The 19,867-nt window shown below is 42.3% G+C and overlaps 1 protein-coding gene across 2 annotated transcripts in view; it reads right to left on the bottom strand.

Annotated features, from left to right (window-relative positions):
* The window catches only part of ANOS1 (anosmin 1), a 151,602-nt gene extending 131,993 nt beyond the window's left edge, over nt 1-19,609 (bottom strand). For both annotated transcript variants that reach the window (XM_074858854.1, XM_074858855.1), the window contains exon 1: nt 19,259-19,609. In XM_074858854.1, the coding sequence (XP_074714955.1) occupies nt 19,259-19,606 (348 nt within the window). In that variant the 5' untranslated portion in view covers nt 19,607-19,609. The remainder of the gene's footprint in view (nt 1-19,258) is intronic.
* Nucleotides 19,610-19,867: the final 258 nt, after the last annotated feature.

Raw genomic sequence — 19,867 nt, 5'->3', positions numbered from 1 at the left:
TCTACCTAGACCCTCTGCAATGGCGCATTCAACTAATTAATGGTGCATTCAACTTCTGCATCCAGACCACTGATGAACAGAACCGGCCCTAGAATTGAACCCTGAGGAACACCGCTGATGACCAGTCACGAGCCGGATGTAGCCCCATTCACCACAACCCTTTGAGCTCTGCCCTTCAGTCAGTTCTTCACCCAGCACACCATGAACCCGCTCATCCCACAGCTGCCCCTGGCTGTCCCTGTGGCAGGTGAACCCACCCAATGAAAGCAGAGCTTCGTGGCTGCTGAAGTGTAGCAGCCCCTGTTTGCCTTTGTTCTCAGGGCCTCGCGGTAGTTGGGACCTTTGGCCAATGGGAGCTGCTATTGACTACAGGTCAGATTCAGCCTGGGTATAAATGGAGTCCCCTGGGGAGCCATTTTGAGCTCGTCCCCTGGAGCAGCACGCTGCGGTCGAGGACTCTCTCCTTGGGTAGGACACTACCCAAGGAAACTCCTCGAGGTGCTTTGGGTCATGATGCTGCCCTGAGCAGGTCCTCGAGGTTGAGAGTCCTCACTTTTTAGGTGACTGACAGAGCATTTTGGGTTGTCGTTAAACCCTAGGGAGTGGCGCTTTGTTCTGTGTTTTGGGTTGACATTAAACCCTATGGAATTCTTTGTTCTGCATTTCGGGTTGTTGTTAAACCCTAGGAAGTTGTTCTGTTCTCCTCTCACAGACATTCGGACCTGTAATTTACAGAGAGCTAGTTAATTCCGTTAATAATAAATTTTTAATTGTTGGTGGTTGGTGGTTTATTTGAGAGCCTCCCTAACAGTCCCTGACCCTGGTTCATCACTTGCTGTGACTGGGGCTGTTGATGACCCTGTTATCAGCACCCAGCTCTGCACACCCTGTGCAGGCCTTGTGGGGCTGCTCCCCTCAGAGGCCACAGCCTGAGATGGGGTCACTCTGTGCCCCCAGCTCCCCATCCCCTGGAACCAGCTAGCCCTCGCTGAGCCTGACAGCAGGAGACTGTGCTTTGGTCTCTTTAATAACATCTTCATTTTTCCTGATGTATGAGAAAAGTCCTTAGACTTTGTTCTGGTTAAAAAAAGCACAAAGCAAAATTTCAACAAAACAAATCAAGATCACCCAAACCAGGCAAAACAACAAAACATATAAAACCTACCAAAGCAAACAAAAAAATCACTGCATAGGACTCTAACATCAGAAAAGGTAAGAGAATAGTACTTAACAGGTATTAGCCACATTGTTTAATATATAAACATCAGACACTTGGATAACTTTATGATGAGTTATATAAAAACTTATAATGCTGTAGAAATACAGCATTAAGCTTAACTATGTACATATATTTCCTCTGTCATCTTACAAGTACATACAACTCTTTTTATTAAAAACAAAAATAACTGAGCAACAGTATTCTGAAAAGGAAGTCAAAGGCAAGAACGCATTTTAGAACATACACCTGGAGTTCTTCTGTTACTGTAACTAGCCACTGTGACCCCTCATAGCGAAATCAAATGTACATCCCCCTTAGCAGAAGCCATTTCTATACCACAGACGTTTAAACTGTGGAAAAAAATGTTGGTTAATGGTAATTAAGTTAAAGAGGTGACTGAATGTAACAAATAGTTATAAAACTGATCAACCTAACAATTCATTCTGGTGACATAACTGCATTTTGTAAATAGAAACCAAAATTAAATTATCATATGTAACAGCTTGATCAACACTGCAGTCTAATTCTAAACATCTGGATTTAACACCAGAAAACGGTATCACAAATAATTTTTTAAAAGTCTTAGTCAGGTCTTCTTTTGGATTTACACTAATGCTGCCACCACCTGTAATGTGCTAACTCCTATCACAATGATATGGTGGGACGTTCTGTAGATGAATGGGTACAAATAGAACTGTATTGACCTAAACCTTGTATTGATATTTGCTAAACAGTTCATGCAAAGTCATCTTCAACCTTTGTTTCTATTACAGACTATTTTCATTAGAGTTTACACCAAAATATTTGAAGCCACAACTTTACATGCACCAAAATGAAAACACAAATAAAAATTAAGACCAGAGTAGTTACAAAAGAAATCAAGTAAAATCAGCAACCATCACCTAAATCATGAGACACAACAATATTTGTTTCTGGGCTATCATCATTACTAGGTTCCTAGAAAGACAGTCATCAGAACCCAAACATCATGACCAATGAAACAGCAAGACATCAGTAGTTTTGAAAATACAAACTATGTATTGCTTGGATTAAATTTGCGTCTCAAGTATTGAACCCCTTTTTCTCCTTTTACATCAGTGTCATCTCAAATGCACAGAAAAACTAGTAGATAAACACAAGCTGCAAAAACAAGTGAGCCACAGGAATCCTTGTGTCTCCACTGCACTTGTGAGTTATGACTGCCTTCTTGTGGTTTCACAGACTTCACTCTTACCACTTCTAAGACTGATGTCAACTGAGATCTTATTCTACTTAGCAGAAGTTTCTATCAATCTGTAAAAGAATCCAGATGAAATAAACTTCACTAAGCAACAGGAGGAATTAAATACACTAACTTGAAGATGTTAAAATTAAATATGGAATCTCACACTAAGGCATATACTTTGGGCCAGATCCTGCATACATTTCTTGGGATTAAGTAATCCAGTTGAAGTGAACAAACTCATCTAATAGGATTAATATGGGAAGCGAAAGACAGCTTGTTGACTATTTGTTTATAGGCTCTGTTTAAAAAAAAACCCACCCTTCCAAAATGCTAATGTCATACAGTAGATTTGCTGTACAAATTAAATAATGAGACAATAAAAGTATATGCCGGCTCAAGGATGTGACAGAGACGTAGCCCACTGGGAATTTAACACTGAAAAGAACAAAATACATTCTAAAAATGTAATGTTTACTTATGCAAAATACAATATAAATGTAGACATACATGACCTACCTTAGTTAACTTGAAAAAACACAACTGATTTACCAAAAAACAGTAATATTCCAGGTTTCAGAAATGCATGCATACTGCTTTTAATGCTGATTTTTCAATTATAACTGAAAATTATAGACCATAATACTATCCTGTATAATTATAAGATTATTGGTTAGTTGGGTAGTTCCCAACAGCATGTGATGTGGTCCATTTACTACAGGCTGCATTTGCCTGTGCTCGCCTGCACTGCCTACCAGCTGATCATTCCAGAATCAGCTACAAACACCCCAGGGTGGCTCCACACTAGGAAGTCGTGTGAACCACAGGAACACATCTGTTGAGCAAAACAACCAGTGTTGATGGCTTAATGTCTGCACTACACATATGCCAACTTCCCCTCTCCCTTGTCCTTCAACTAGTTCTAGTCTGGCCACACAGACACAAGTGCCCATTAGTTGCTAAAGCACATTAGGTCCCCCTGGATCATCTCTTCCAGTTATGTTCATCCAGAAGAAATCCACTGCATGAACTCTCTGACTGGTCCATGATGTGAAACAAAAAGATGATCATGATGCTCAGGACACTCACTCCAAAAGCAAACTGTGATCAGTGTTAAAACACTGATGTGTAGATGCACCTCAGACACTTCTAACATCTCCCACAAACACATAAGAGTAGTATTTCAGTGCTTCCTACTGGACTAGATTTTCCTCAGAAGCCACACTGTTTCAGGGCCATTCAGGGCAGTGTCCCTCTCTGGACTTGCAAAATGCTTAGGGTCAACCACACATTTTTAGGTCATCTAAAATGTCCATTATTAATAATCTAACTATAAACTACATGAACATGGTATATTCCATGCACATTGCATTGCCATGGAGTCATTTCTGATTACAAAACTGCTAAATGCATTGTACTACATACTGGCCATGTGATGTTTTACTGTATTTTCTCTTATTCTGTTCCAGTATGTATGGGAAGGACATTATTATATACTATACTACACTTGTATCTTTGTCAAGAGTATACATACACACCCGCCCTTAAAAACTTAACAGCTCTTCAGTACCCATGTTATTGTAACTCAATATCAGGCACCATTAAATTTTATGCTCACATTCTTGTACTTAACATGCTAATTATTTCCAATATAATTGCATGAAATTCACATGACATTTCAGGAATGTATTTCCTTTCTCTTTGGCATGTGTTCCTAGTTTACGGGATACTAAATATTTCAAGCAGCAGTAGCAGCCATATCTTCCACAAGCTGATGGATATATATTTTTTCATTTCCTTTTAAAAGAAAAATGAACAAACAAATAAATTAATAAATTCCACACAGTACCTTTCTCAACAGAAAATTCCACACAGTACCTTTCTCAACAGAAAATATTTGTGATAAATATCCCCTACCTTATTTCAATTTCCTTGATATATTACTATAAAATTTCTCCCCTTTGATCTGTGAAAGGCAACAAGCTCAATAAACATCATTTCCGGTATAAATACTTTGTTTCACTATCCAAGTTCTTTTAATATTGTAAAAAGCGTGTAGAAAAGTATAATCTCAGCAGTAAAAAACAGCACAAATAATGATCCTACAGATGAAATATGCAGTCTAAAATTTAACTATAATGACACACTGGTAGTTCCACAGACACATTCATATTTATAAAAAAAAAATTTCTATACAAAAAGAAGAAGAATATTTTAGAAGAATTATTGAAGTGCATAGCAAGGCTCTCAAAAGTAACAAGTGTCAAAATTACAGAATCACAGAATCAACTAGGTTGGAAAAGACCTTGAAGATCATCTATTAACACAGTCCTTGAAACTCTAACTTGTTTAAAACAGTCTTTGGAGATTTTTTCCTTTTTTCCATAGAAGACCTGGCTCAGTGAGTGAAGTGCCCCTCACCAGACCTGGGATTTCCTAGAAACATTTGCAAAAGGGTTCTATGGTCATTCAGGAATTAAAGAACTGTCCAAATTAAAATGACTCATAAACAGAACAGCCTATCTTCAATCTGAACAAAAGCCAACATAATATTGTTAACATACACTCAGAAAGCACTAATTCAAAGAAAGATGTCAGCCACACAAAAAAGCTTTCACCACAACAGTTAAAGCAGCATTTCAGGAAGGAGTCTTATTTCCGAGACACATTTTAATTGCTATAGCCTTTCCATACATCTGCCTTCATTGTAGACATTACAGAAAGACAGACAAGATGCAATGGGTACAGTTGAATTAGCCACAACTTTATTGTCTCATCTCTAAAGCACAACTCAACAACAAATCACACCATGCAAGTTAACACTCTTCTCTCCATTGCTCCTATTGGTTTGGCCCTTGGTCTGTCCCTTCCCAACCCAGCTCTCACTTCTGCAGAAAGCCAACACACAGGACTGCCACATTAAGCCAATAATAAAGACTAGTGGAAGCCATTTGTGTACTGGTCAGATACCACACATCACATCACGTAATGAATGTCCTCCTCCTAATTGTATCCCATAACAAAGAGGAAGTCATGACGCCCTTCTGACCAGCTCAGTGCTGCTCTCTTTCCCCAGCTCCCAGACCTGTAAACCCTGTTCATATGTGTCTGCAGACCACATTTTTATTCCTATGCTATTTTAAGGAACAGCAACAGCTCCCAGATCAGAAAAGGTTGCAATGACATTGTGTTGACAATGGATGAAAAACAGGCATCAAGTGAAGGAGCACATAGACAGGTGGGTGAGTCTTTCCCTGATTTTCACTTGAAATTTAACATGTCTGCTAACCTGATCCTAGCTGGGATCCTTCAGCCCTGCAACACCGATAGTATATTCCCAAGAGCCAGCCTTTTAATGCAGGTTGCAGTAGATATGGTGCATTTCTTCCAGTCTTCTTAGGAGCTTCTTCCAGTTTGTTAAGAACTGTATGCCCCAAGAAACATATATTACATGGGACAATTGCTGCAGTCCAGTCTTCTAGACCACCCTGCAAACCAACCTAAGACTCTGAAAGGACAGATGAGAGTGATAGAAAATCAACATGAAATTATATTATTTGAGAAAGATATAACATACTAAAACTACTTATACAGTTAAAGCTACAGGGATATTAACTGGATCTTTCTACAATAACAATCTTCAGTGGAAGATTTACGTTGATTCATCATACTGTCATAAAACTTTCCACAAACATAAAAGCCTTTCATGTGCCAGCTTTCTAGAATACAGTCTGATAACTAGCTAAAGAAGACATACCATAAAAAGAAAATAAATCTCTCTTCAAGGCAGGACTGAAACATTTGTCATTAACATGTGTGGTTACCAGAGATATAGCTGTTATGCAGAGCAATCATTTCCTGACAGGTCCATCATGTTTCAGACCTTTCTGGCATCAGGTGAAAGCATTAAAAATTAAGACAGGTTAATTTGCATTGAAGTTATTGAAAGGTTTGTAACATGAGAGATGTCAAAGCTCAGATTAAGTCCCTACCCAAGCCACAGTATTTTAAAGCCTCCAGTTAATATAAACAATTGGATATGGAATTTTCATAGAATTTCCCTGCAAGGATAACACCAGTTCTGAAGCCTAGCATTTTCTTTCATATCTTTGATCTAAATTAACAGCCACAAATGAAAAACATTATAATATATATCCTTAAGCTCATAAAATGTGGACAGCTGAGGTTAATACCAGTTGTCAACATTTTCTATTATCAGCAGGTTTTTTATATTAAAATTCTGTTTCTCTTTCTTAAATCACCCTTTTTTGCAGAACTGACAAATATTTCAGTTGTTCCATCTTCGGAAAGTCTCAGATACTCATGGCATGCTCCAGGAATTCTATCCCAATTATAATGTTGCCTTCCATTTTACCAGCCTTCTCACCTGTGTAAAGCAATTAAGAAAGACAGTGAAGTGAAGTGGGTTGTGGTACTACAAATATGTTGGTAATATTCAAGTTTCTTTTTTATTGGATTGAGGAGCTCTGCTTGATTTGCTTTCTCAGTGGGAAGGTCATGGATGAGAACAACTTGACTGAGGCTCGATCTATACCAGATGGATCTACTAGGTATGAATAGGCATCTTAGGGGCATGAAAATTTGACATCTGCTCCTATTATTAAGAGGATAAACTATGCCTGTTGATGAAACTTACAGGGATGCCTTGGAATCCCTGAGGGCACCTGAATACATAGAGTAACAATCAGTAACTGGGCAATATCTCATTTTTTTAAAAAATATTTATGTACTGTCTTTAGTGATACTGAGTTCTGGTTACATCAAAATCTGCTTCTACCTTCCCTTACCATCTGAGGGAATCTCTTCTAAAAAATATCTTAATTCGAAGTCAAGGTGCTTTGCATCTGGCAAATAACTGGCAATTCAGTTTTACTTTGTCCTAATGGCATCGTATCATTTACTACCACTCCAAATAGTAAAGGATGATGTCAAGATGCAGTAAGATGGTATTTAACAAATTCAAGTTAATTGTCTTTAAACAGCATACTGGAAATTTTCTTGGTTTTATCTACGAATTCTAAACAGACATTTCCAGTACATTTGCACTGGCCTAAGCTAATTTCGATTGAAACCACTGGATACATTACTATCAACTGTAGGGATATAAGACTCAGGCCAGCAATCAAAGCTCTAGAAAAATCCTGTATTAAACTATTAATCATATAAATGGAAGAACCAGTATCAGTCAGAAGGCTGAAAGATCTCCAGCTAAAGAAAACAACAGGACCTACACTACATTAATGTGTAAAACTTTTTAGTCTTTAAAACTACCTGTGAGTCATGCTTTCTATCCCAAAACAAATGAAGTCAGTATATTCTTTAGGAAACTCTAAATGTTCATTCCTTTCTACAATTTGAAAAACGGCTCAGGTTAGGTTTAACTTTCAAGGTTAGTCCCCATTGCTGCTCTTTTTTTTCTACTTATGAAAAGGAAGGTTTTGAACACTGGAAGGAAGCTTGAAATAATTACTATTTGCTGTTGGCCGGTGCTCAAGTGTATATGTATATGGTTCTATGATTAAACTAAATCTTTTACAAGATAAGATAACATGCTGCATGTGCAGCGTCAAATGCATTCCTACTCCACTTGGTCAATGAGGATCCATTGGATAGAAAATGCATGAAATTTACCAAAAGCCTACTGTCTTTCACACTGTTTATTCAATTTTTTAACTCAAAGAAAAAAATCCAATAGTAAACTGCTAGCTGCAAAAGTCTACATTTTCTTCCCTTATTTATTTTGACAAACATGTCCCATTGCTGCTACTAAGTACTATATATGAGGAGTGGTACAGACCTCATTAATTGGATGATTTTTACCTCTTTGTGTCAGTTTGTCTAATCCCAAATGTTCCTTCCACCTACTGCAGATCCAGACTGACCAATGCTTGCTAATTCATGATCTCTCAGTTCATATTTGCATAGAAAGAAATCTCAAAACAGAAGAAAGCCTCAAGCTCCCCTAGTTCCAGTTCCCTTCCCAAAATTGCTAAATACAAATCAAATGTCAACATATTATACACTCTCTGTGACTAAGAAAAATGGGAACAAGTAATGATGTGACTCATTATTGTCTAGCTGTCGTTACACAGTAATGTCATCTCATGTTTTCAAAGGACCACCACCTGATTGGAAAAGAAAAAACAAAACCAAACAAACAACAAAAAAGCAACACCCTGTTGAATTAGTTTCTATATAGGAACACAAATTCTGAAAAAAAATTGACAATCACTGTATTAGGACTTAGTATTATTATCACCCCTTCCTCAATGTTCAACTATTTGCCACCTCACATATCTGTTCATCCATGTACTAAACTCCCACAAAACCCAAAGTCTTCCAGCAAGTGAGTTTAAGAAATGAATTTATAGCATCTAGGTCCAAAAATGCCCTGAGGCCTGACTGCAATGTTCCAGTAGTACAAAGAAAGTATTAACAGTTAAAAAGCATTATCAATTAACTATAAATTATCTATAGCCCTAGATCTATGGCCTAAATAACGAGTGAGAAACCACGTTCGTGTATGTGAACTGTGATTACTTGTGTTCTTTTTTTAATACAAGGTAATGTGAAGATAAGTCCCCTAAAGAGTAATCCGTGAAAAACAGAACTATGCTTATAAATTCTTACAAGAATGGCAAGGAAAGATGAACTATGTTTGCACTGGATTAAATGAGTACATTATTGTCACCCAATCTTCACCATCAACCTCAATCTCTGACTCTCTGGAAAGAAGACATTTGTTCTGAAGCAATCTTATTATTTCCCTCATAATATCTTGTTATAGGATCCATGGCAGCTGGACTGCCACCCTCACAGGCAGCAAAAACAAAGTCTTCACTAGCTTGGCTAGGTTTGCAGTCTGAGTTGTGACCACTTGAGAAATTACAGTAGCAGCAGTTTGTCAAACTTCTGACTTGAAAGACAACACCCTTGTAGTAGATGGCACCCAACACACTGCCTGTGGAGGCCATTTCACTTTCTCTGCTGTATGGGAATAAAACAAATGTACGGCTCTTCTCTCATCACATAACCAAACTTTATTACATAGATGTGCAATACAGTAAATCCAGCACTTCTGAAAATGCACAGAACACATGCATAAGAAGATTCAAAGCTTTTCCTGACAAACTGGGATTACTATTTAATTCAGAATATGCCATCACCAGAACATATTTCTGGTTGAAAACTCTCCAGAGAGTAAGTTCATAATGTTTGGAGAGCAGGAATTGTTCAGAAAGCCAAAGTAGCTTGTTCCTTTGCCCCTCTTTTCTCCCAATCCATCAATGTGGTCAAAGTCTTTAGGAAAGACAGAAATGAGGAGTAACTTGCCACCACCAGGACACACTCAGCCCATAAACTGTCTCCAGACTCTCAAGTTACTTTTAGGAAAGAAATGAATGAAAACAAGTTGAAAAGAAGTCAGCCACAGGTCAGCAGCATTACCTGGACAGGCTGCACACTTGAGCACCCCTGGCCTAGAACAAACTTGATGTTTATTTGGTATACATGACAGGACCACAAATTAGCTAGAACTTCATGGTGAATTTTCAAAGGTTTTATCTGTAACTGGACTTTCCAATGCAGACAAAAGGATTTTCAAACCACATTTTTACTAAACTACAACCAAGAAAAATTAACCTTTTTAAACCAAGTAAAATTCCATGCAGCTGAGAACAGAAATAAAAAATATTTACAAACAACTCTTCCTACACCCATTATGTCTGTTCTCTGTTTCCAGTAAAGTCTACAGTTCCCTCTACTCCTAGACAATTTCTCTCCTCAGCATTGTGTGCCTGCTGGAGGTCACCTATCTCCAGCTTTATCCCCTCTGAGACTCTCTGTCTCTTCTTTTGTTTCTCCTGCAAGTTCTGGAGCCGTGCCTTCCTCAGGAATCTCAGCTGCTTACCAGGGGAGTCACTCCCTTTGCAAGCTTGAGTCAAGTCATTTCTTTTTTAAAGGAACATAATGCAACATACAGATCAAGAAAAAAAAAAAGCAAAACATGCAGTGTCCATAAAGGTATAATAAGCCACAGGGATTTTTTTCTGGTGAAAGATGCATATATTTTCCTCTATTATAGTTTTACATAAATTTGATGTCATACCGTTTTGACAGTCTAGAGACACATTGGTAAAAATATGGTTCACAGAAGTCAATGGAAATCTGATAAAAACTTTGGGCTGGGGTTGTTCCCCAAATCTGGAAATATCTGATACTCTTTTTGGTGGATGGAAATGAATGTGTGATTTTTTTTAATCAGAGATGAAAGGAACAGTACTCTACTTTCAAGTTTAAAGGGTCCACTTACCTTTCAACACCCCCAGTTCTCCATCTTTGTGTCCTGTGATCTCTTGGACATTAAAAGACTAAAAAAGGGATAAGAGTTGGGATACCAAGTTAACAGCACTCTTCTTCTTTCTTGACAAAGGCTGCATGGACCTAGTGTTCATACACAGACCTGATCCAGATGAAATCAACAGAAGGCTTTTCATAGACTTCAAACGTTTTTGAAATATACGGCTTTATAAGGCTCAGCTGTGAGAAAGGTCAAAAAATTAAGATTCTTGGTGTAAACTCCTAGACAAGTGCTTTTTTGGTGCAAGGTTTACATTTGCTAGGCACTGACTGCTTAATATCAATATGAATGTGTCTTTCTTCTGTACTATAATCCTGATACTTGGTCATTAACCATATTTTTGGTCTTTAAAAATATGTATGCTAAATAACAGCACTCTCTTTTTCTGTTTACAGGAGTTGGATATGTACTCAAATCCAGACAATCACAGAAAGCAAAAAATTCACACAGAATAGCCAATGGAGATTGGTACACCAGTTTGTGGATAATAACCTCCGTTTGTAGACACACATAAATTCAGCACTCAGTCTTAAGAAGTTTGCCCTTTGCAAAATGACAAATGTTCAGCATCTGGGAAATCAGTCTGTTTTTCAAGCTGTCTCAGAAATGTATTGGGGTTTTTTCTCCTTATAAGACATTTACTAAACAAAATACATTTAAATACAGTTCAGAGCACTAGTAAATCACAGAGACAACCAATATGCAGACAGTGAATAATGTTTTAATAACAGTTTTAATATGAACACTACCTAGCTTATAACCCTTCACTCTGTAGTAAGTGGATATATGTCCAAACAGGAAAATAATTTACATTTTAGAACCCCCAGTGGTTTTCTTTCAAAAGTTTTCTAATACTTTTCAAAAGCGACTTCTCTCGCTCCCCGACACATGCCTGTGCCATTACAATTATGTTTTGCCAATATTTTCTATACCTAAACGTCTGCCTCAAAACATATTAGTAACCCTCCTATTGCTTTTAGCATCAGGCACATTTACCAAATTAACAAGAATTTTAATTTTATGAACAAGACCAAGACGGTATAAAGAACTTTTTCTAACATATAAGCATCCACAAGCAAAATACAAGAGTATCTTGGCAACTCTTACTGTTCAATACAATTGCTCACCATTTGCTTACGTTTTCATACAGTTTGTTTGATTTGTATTTAAAACTTACACTTGAGGCACAGCCAAACATTCTAATTTGGGAAAGCAATGGTCAAAACCAAGATCCCATATCTAAGTAATCAAAACCACTAGAAAACAATGACCAGGCTCTGTAACCCCTGCACTCATATCAGCTGTGCAAGCCTTCACTGATGCCAAGGAGATTTGAGTTCCGTTATAAGAAACTGAACTTTAAGTGCTGCTGAAATCAGACAGGTTCATACCAGACCAGGATACAACTGCAAAGACCAACTGTGGCTCAGTACCACAATATGGTGAATAATGCAGGTGTTTTCACTAGATGCAACCATCATTATTCAAAACAAACCTTTTGTCTTCAAAGCTTTTACATAAGATCGTGTTAGAAGATCTGTGCACCTCTTGTTCACGACAGCAGATCTCAACAATAAGAGCACACCAAATGCTAAAATAATTATCCAGATAATATGCCATACAACAAAGACAGAAGAATGATTGGGAGTTTTAACAAGATTTGAGAAAATCATAAAGTGATGACAAATGTTTAAATTTGTCTGTGGAAAGAAATTAACAGCAGTGTGCTTTATGAGACATATGAAAGTCAGAATTATTTAACACAAGAACTATTTCTGGAAAGGAGATGAGAACTGAAATGGCAACACAAGCAGATGGCACACATTTCCTAAGTAGTAACATGTAAAAAAGATGGTGAACATGTCCTGAGAGATCTAAGCAAACTCAGTGCCTGGGCAGCCTATCCACTGGAACTGAAACATTCCAGGAATAACACACTACATATCCACCACATCTCATTACAGAAGTACTACATATCTTTTCGAAAGATTTCATGAAAAGTAATTTACAGTTTCAGAATTATTCAAGACAGTTACAATAAATGGTTTCTTCATGATCTCCATCTTCTCTACAGCAGAGTACAAAGAGGCACATGCACCCTAGACTTTAAGCCTGTCCTAACACTTTCCCATCTGGAATAGATTGCAGATTTTTGCAGGTGCAGTCACTTTGGAGTTACAAGCAATTTGAAGGCAGATGTGCTGGCATTTAGACAACTAGCTGCCTGACTTGTAGGTAAAATCTGGTATCGAGTATCTAGAGGTAATCACTTGCACACTATTTTCTTGCAGATAGAAAATCTGAGACCCTTTTATTAATTATTTAAAAGAATTGCCTGCTTTTCCAGAAAAACTTCAGTTGTCCAGTCAGGCAACAATCCATCTGTAACAGTGAAAACAACCTCCTACCACCATATAGTTATCAGCCATTCAATATAACAAACTTCTAAGGCCTTACAGTTCCCTCTTACAGCCATTAAACATTGTGCAACATAGAGATCTTTTAGCTTAAAGCAGTATTTTTCCATCCTTTCAAAAACACTTCTGAGTTAGCCTTAGCTGATCTAGTTTAGTACTAATTCTCAAGTACTAACTCTTAGTACGTTACTGTTAGATTTATACTAAATCACACTTAAGAGGGGAAATCTCTCAATAATTTCCCCTCACATACCACGGAACTCTCTTACCACTTCAGAGATGCCTACACTGTATCAAAAGTTTCAACTGTAACTCATCCACTATTTCAGTAAATTAGCTGAGGTATTAATCGAGCACCCCTATGTGACCAAGCTCATCAACACTGTTGCTGGTATGTTTTTAAACAGTACCCACCTTAACGAATTTAAACAATCTCTCATAAGCCTGTTCAGCAGCAATCATAATTCTGGATCACACATGTATACATTCCAATGTACCTGGACTTTCCTCTTAAGAATAAATAAGTGGATTTACTAAGAATCAATTTACTACTGAAGGCTACTCAAAAAAAATATTAAAACTACAGTGAGATGTACTGATATCTAAAAATATGAAAAAAAATCTGATTTGATTTAGCATTAGCATTTTGTTTTTAATGCACTGACAACCATAAATGGCTATCTATAAACTAAGGTAAGAAAATGTAAATAGTGAAAATTAATTTAGAAGTACGAATATTTAGCAGTCATTATATCTTTAAAATGTAACTACTCCTACTCTCTGTTCAAGTCACTCCTCCACATCTGGAGTGCTAGGTCCAGTGTTGGGCTGCCCATTACATGGAGACATATGGACTTAGTGGAGCAAGTCCAGCAAAGAAAATGTAGCATCTCTCACAGGAGAAGAGGCCTGTTTAGCCTGAAATAGAAAAGGCTCAAGGCTCATCAACATTTGTAATTACCTGATGGGAGGAGCAAAGAAGACAGAGCCAGACTCTTCTCAGTGGTGTCAAGTAACAGGACAAGAGGCAGTGGGCAAAAACTGAAACACAGGAAATTCCATCTGAACATAAGAAAACACTTTTTTTTTACTGTGAACACTAGGACAGGTTGCCAAGAGGTGCTGTCCAGCCTCAACTACTCTGTCACTCTGTGAGCACGTGGCTGTGGCCTCTCCCTGTTCCTGTGACTCAGTACCACAAACACAGCCAGTCAGTTTGATTGGCAGCTACCCTCAAATTCTTGCTGCCACCATTCTTCCATCCTGTGGTATGTTCCACCACCCTCCCAGCTTCTGAGCCAGTAAAGAAGATTGACACCTCCTCTACCTTAGCTAACTTGTCAAGTTTCACATATTGAGCAGGAAGACACTTGAGAGGTCTGTAACAGATGGCAACTAAGACAAAAGATCCATTAGTTCACTGGTCCAAGTAAACAGTTTGCTCTCCATAACATTTTTATGCTGTACCTTTAGCCTATGTGCTTACATTGGTGTTCAAGCTCTTATTCACTAAGAAAACTTTTAATCATGCTGTTTTCTGAACACGGCTCAGATGACTGGCAGTAGAGGTTAAAATCCAAACTGTGTTTTCACTCAACTTGAAAACAGAACGCTAAAGGTCACTGCTGTGCCTGCTCCCCCAAAATGGAAGGAGTTAATCCACAACTAATATCACAGATGGGAAAGGCTACACCCATAGACAGCAATGCAAGGAATTTAGTCTCACTCCACTAAAACAGGCAGGTTATATAGAAAAGCCCTAGCTAAACTAATCTGAGCATTCAAGCCTCTTTTCCAGCTATCTATACAAGGTCCCTATTTATATCCATACCTTTCTGAGGAATACAAAAACTTGTGCAGTAATGGTGACCTCATCTTCATGAGGGTTTTACCTACTGAACTAGGTTACAATAAAACTAGATTCACAAATAAACTTTGGATACATCAAATTAGAATTTCCAACTTTCTCCTGTACATCAGCCAAAACACTGAGAAGGGAACTGCCTTCAGAAACTGTATCCAATGTCATCACTCTTCTTTACAACCTCAGTCCCTAAAACATGCCTTCTTCCACACAGGATTCACAGTCTTGATGTTTCTTGTTGAGCCAGGCACCTTAGCCCTTCCCTTCATTCCAAACTAGAGGAGGAATCACCCTTTCCATAAGGGCAGCTTGCTAACACACAGGCATGCTCTTCTAGCCAACAGCCTCATGGGTACAACACTGATTATGATACAGGACTGTCAGGTTCAAATCTGCACTGTAGGCTGGCCATTTGACTGCCATGCTCTTGGTTGCTGGCAGAACACTCTCACCATCCCTCCCTGTTAAGTGTTTTACAGAGAACTTTACCAGAAACAGAGCACAGTAGGAACTCTACTCATCAGTGCAGTCACCCAGGAGCATGGATGGGTTCCAGTGAATGCTCCAATTACTCCCTCATACATGTTAAGCAATGGTCACTGTAAAACCCCAGTCTCAACACCCAAAATAACTAAAAGTGAGTACCCTAAACATTAGGCTAGAGAGGTGTTCTCTTTGCCCTACTCTTTCTGATCACAAGTCAATGAATGCTTCATTCAGTGCTGTCCAGTGGCCCAAGTTACACAGTTGGGATAAAAATGCTTTCTCTCTTCTGCAAAAGTCCAAAGCAAGCTAAAGCTCAATGCTGCACACGCTCCAGGAAGACAGAAGAGATATGCTGGCCTCCCTTCATTCATAGATTAAACATCATTTTCTATTGTGGATGAGTATGTAATTAATATGCTGTTATATAAAAGAAGAAACCACTATGACCCATTCTGCTTACATTTTTTGTTTGCCTGCTTTTTTATGAAAGGACTTTTGCCAGCATGTTCTGTGTGAAACTTCCCAGCCTGTAGACAGGCCACGGATAGATATAAAACATACATATTTCATTGGGCTATAAGACCCATGTGGTGCAATAACTCTCATATTGATCCCAAATGTCCTTTAGTGTAACCTCTACCTACAATTCCCCAACACTTCCAAAACTGGAAAATTCTCCTGGACATAGGAATTTTATAGCAAAAAGCAGGCATCTGTGCCTCTTCAACAGGCATTCTGAAGATCACAGATTTAGGTGACTAATTCTTCTTCTAGCCCACATCAATAGTCTACGTGGAAAAAAAAAAAAGTAAATTATTTGACCTGTGCATCGGTTAAAATAATTTCCTGCTGAGAATGCACCTTTAAAATAGCCTTAGACTTTCTTCTCAAATGTAAATTAACAAATAGGGTGTTTTTTTTAATAAAAAAGAACACCTCTCGACCCTTTCACAAATGGGAACAGTAAAGAAAAATGGGTAAAAATTCTCGGGGGGTGGGGGGGAGAAATGAATGAAAACCTCTCATGAGCATTTTGGAAATTTGAAAAATATCAGTTGGCATTCAAACAAGGGAGCCAGCAGGTATAGAATTAATCCCGATTTCCTGTTCATACTACCTCATTCCCTCTAAAAGGTTGTTAGCGATGTGGTTTTAGTACCACGAACTATGTGAAATGAAGTCTCTGAAGTGCTGGGGAGGCCACCTCCCATGAAGCATCCAGCTGCTGTCTTACTGTCTCCCTGACCCCCACCACCGAGGCTGTATCTGAAGCAGGGCTGCGAAATGAGTGGGTCAGTCTTCTTTCAATTCTTGTCCTAACGGAGACACGAGAGTCCCTGCTCCAGTTGGGACGAGCTAGTGTTTAGTTTGCTTCAAAGGTTGAATCAGATTACAAGATAAGCGGGCATCTCTGAAATGAAAAGAACTCCAGAAATTGCTACCAGTTGAGATGAAAACTGGGAGGGGAGGAGGGGGTTGTTGGAGGGAGAAGAGAGGGGGATGAAAGGAACATGGTATCCTTTAGCCCTCATGGAATACTATGGCCCAGACCTACATGTCCACCGTGTATTATCAGTCTCCTGTGAGAACACTGGATGCTTGCTGTACTCTAAATCTCTCCTCTTTTCCCTCATTAAAAGAAAATGGAAAGCTTAACTTTTATAAACGAGAGCACTTTATCTTCCAAACATTACAGTCGTTTCATGTCTAGCAGGAGTTTAATCCCTGGTAATTTAGATAAATTACCGTGCGCTTTAGCAGGTTGGGGTTAAATAAAACTCTGAGATTTTCAACTGATTACGAAAAAACAGCCAGTTATCAAGTCCTAACTGAGTAATTTGCAGCTTATTTCACCCTGGCTAATTAAAATGTAATCACTATTGTTTGGCAATGTGCATTGTGTCAGCAGTTTTACGTCGGAAAAGAAATCTTGCCAAGAAAAGACAAAAAAAAAGCCTTTCACCGGGAATTGGCTTGATCTAAACTGCCTCTTTAGCCACTGAAACTGTAAAACAACTAAGTTACAACCGCCTGACAACGCAATAAAAAATACTAATCCCTCTCCCGAGATAATGAACTATTTTCACGGGTACCCTCCTTTCAAGCCGTCCCGTGAAGCGGAGACCCCGTTGACAGCGGGCGCGTCCCCGGCCCCGGCCCAGCTGCGGCCGCAGCCTCGCACCGGGCGGCCCCGCCCGCAGGCAGCGCGCGGGGCCGCGGGCAGCGTCGGGGCGGGCAGGGCAGCGCGCGGGGCCGCGGGCAGCGTCGGGGCGGGCAGGGCAGCGCGCGAGGCCGCGGGCAGGTCCCTTCCGCACCCGCCTCGGGGTGCGTCCCCGTTCTCTTTAGCCCAAACCCGGTTCTAGGCACCGAACACCTCCAGCTGCGGTTGAAACGAACGCATTAAGCTTTCCTTTCACATCTGACAATTTTTTTTTTTTTTTAAATCGGGTTATCCTTCAAGCTCTTCCGCACCCGCCTTCGGTGCCAACACGGCAGCCCCGAGCGCTGCTTTACCCAGAGGATTTCCCCGAGCGGTTCCCGTTTCCAAGCGGCAGGACAGCACCGGGCAAGCGCGCGGCGCTCCCCGCTCGGTCCCCCGCGCTGCGGGGCCGTGCCGCCCCGAAAGGCGGAGGTGGCCCCTTCCCAACGGGGCCTGGGCGCTGCGGGGGGAGAGGGGCCGGCCCTTCGGCAGGGCTTCCATCATCTGGACGGAGTCGGCTCGGCTTTACACTTGCACAACATACGTTTGAACAGGTGGGGAAGGGAGAGGGGAACGGTGCGTGTGCAGCTGGAAGACGGGAAGGGACGGGCAGGTACCCGCTGCTGTGACGCTACCTCCGCGCCGCTTCCAGCGCAGTCGCCTTCGGGGCTCACTCTCCCTCTTTTCGCTTTATACCCCGCAGGTCTCCCCCCACTTCACCCCCATTTCCCCACTCCCGTTAGCCAGAGGTGTGCCTCTCCGTTTCAGAAAAAGCGTTGCCCCCGCCCTCACCTTCCAGGAGGTCGGAAGCAAGTATTACACGTTCCCGACCATCGCTCTCCAAAAATAAACGCAAACTTTCCCAGCCGGCTGGAGAAGCGAACCGCCCGCGGGCGGCACGGCGCGACGACTCGCCCTGCCCGCAGGCAGGCAGAGCCCCGCGGGACGGCCCCAGCACCACCGGCCGCTCGGGAGCACCACCGCACCCCCGGCCCGGGAGCACCGCGCTGCGGCCGCCCCGCCCGCCCCACGGCCGGGCGCGCCCAGCACCTGAGAGGAGCCGGGGCAGAGCGGGCCCCCCCCCCTCGCCCGGCCGCCGGGCGGCTGACAGGCGTGTGGCGGGGCGCGGCGTGCCGGCAGCCCCCACGATCCGCTGCCTCCTCCCGGCGGCCAGCCCCGCGGGGACCCCGGCCGGCGCCCACACGTACCGGCGGGTCTCGGCGCTGCCGCGGGGCCGTGCCCACCTGTCCGCCGCTCTCCCGGTGCCGGCGGCGGCACCCGCAAGGCGGCCGCCGTCCCTGGGGGCAGCGGCCCCCCAAGTTCGCTAAGAGGCGCTGCGGGCCCGGCCGTCCCTTCCGCCCGCACCCCGCGCCCGCCGCGCCGGTGCCGGGGGACTCCCACCCGCCGGGCGGGCCGGGCGGTGGCAGCGGGCCGGCGGCGGGGCGCCCCTGCGCGGCGCCATGCCCCTACCTGGAAATGCTTGAAGAAGGCGGAGATGCGGGTGATCTGGAGGCTCAGGCACCTGGAGGTGCATCTGGCGGTGGAGAAAGCCTCGTCCTGCCTGCGGGCGGCGGCGGCGCCAGCCCCCGGCCCGGCGGGGCTGCCGCAGGCGGCCGTTACCCAGAGGAGCAGGGCGAGGGACGCGCCGGGCGCCCTCCGCACCATCGCTCTGCGGGAGAGGAGGGCAGAGGGGCGGCCGGGCGCTGCGGAGGGGCGGCCGGGCGCCGGGGTAAAGCTCTGGCTCGGCGAGCTGGTGCCGGGCTGCGCCGGGGGCAGACACCTCCGCGCCGCAGAAACTACACAAGAAAGTTCAATCATTCAACTCTCCTCGCTCCCGCCCGCCCCGGCCCACAGCCCTCCCCCGCCCGGCAAGCGGGCGGGCCGCGGCTGACAGCGGCCGCGCCATTGGCTGCGCCGAGCGCCAGTGGCGGGGCGGGCGGGACGTGTGGCCGCGGGCAGGTCGGCCCGCCGGGGCCGCCGCTGCCCGCTGGGGCCCTCGCCGCACGCCGCCACCTGTGGGGCACCGGGGCGGGCAGCGGCCCGCGGAGCCGCCCGGCCTCTCCTCACACACGGGCGGGC

This window comes from Strix uralensis, chromosome 2, assembly GCF_047716275.1.
Source record: "Strix uralensis isolate ZFMK-TIS-50842 chromosome 2, bStrUra1, whole genome shotgun sequence".
Taxonomy (NCBI): Eukaryota; Metazoa; Chordata; class Aves; order Strigiformes; family Strigidae; genus Strix; species Strix uralensis.
The sequence above is the reverse complement of the archived record's forward strand: the minus strand, read 5'-3'. Positions and strand labels throughout refer to the sequence as shown.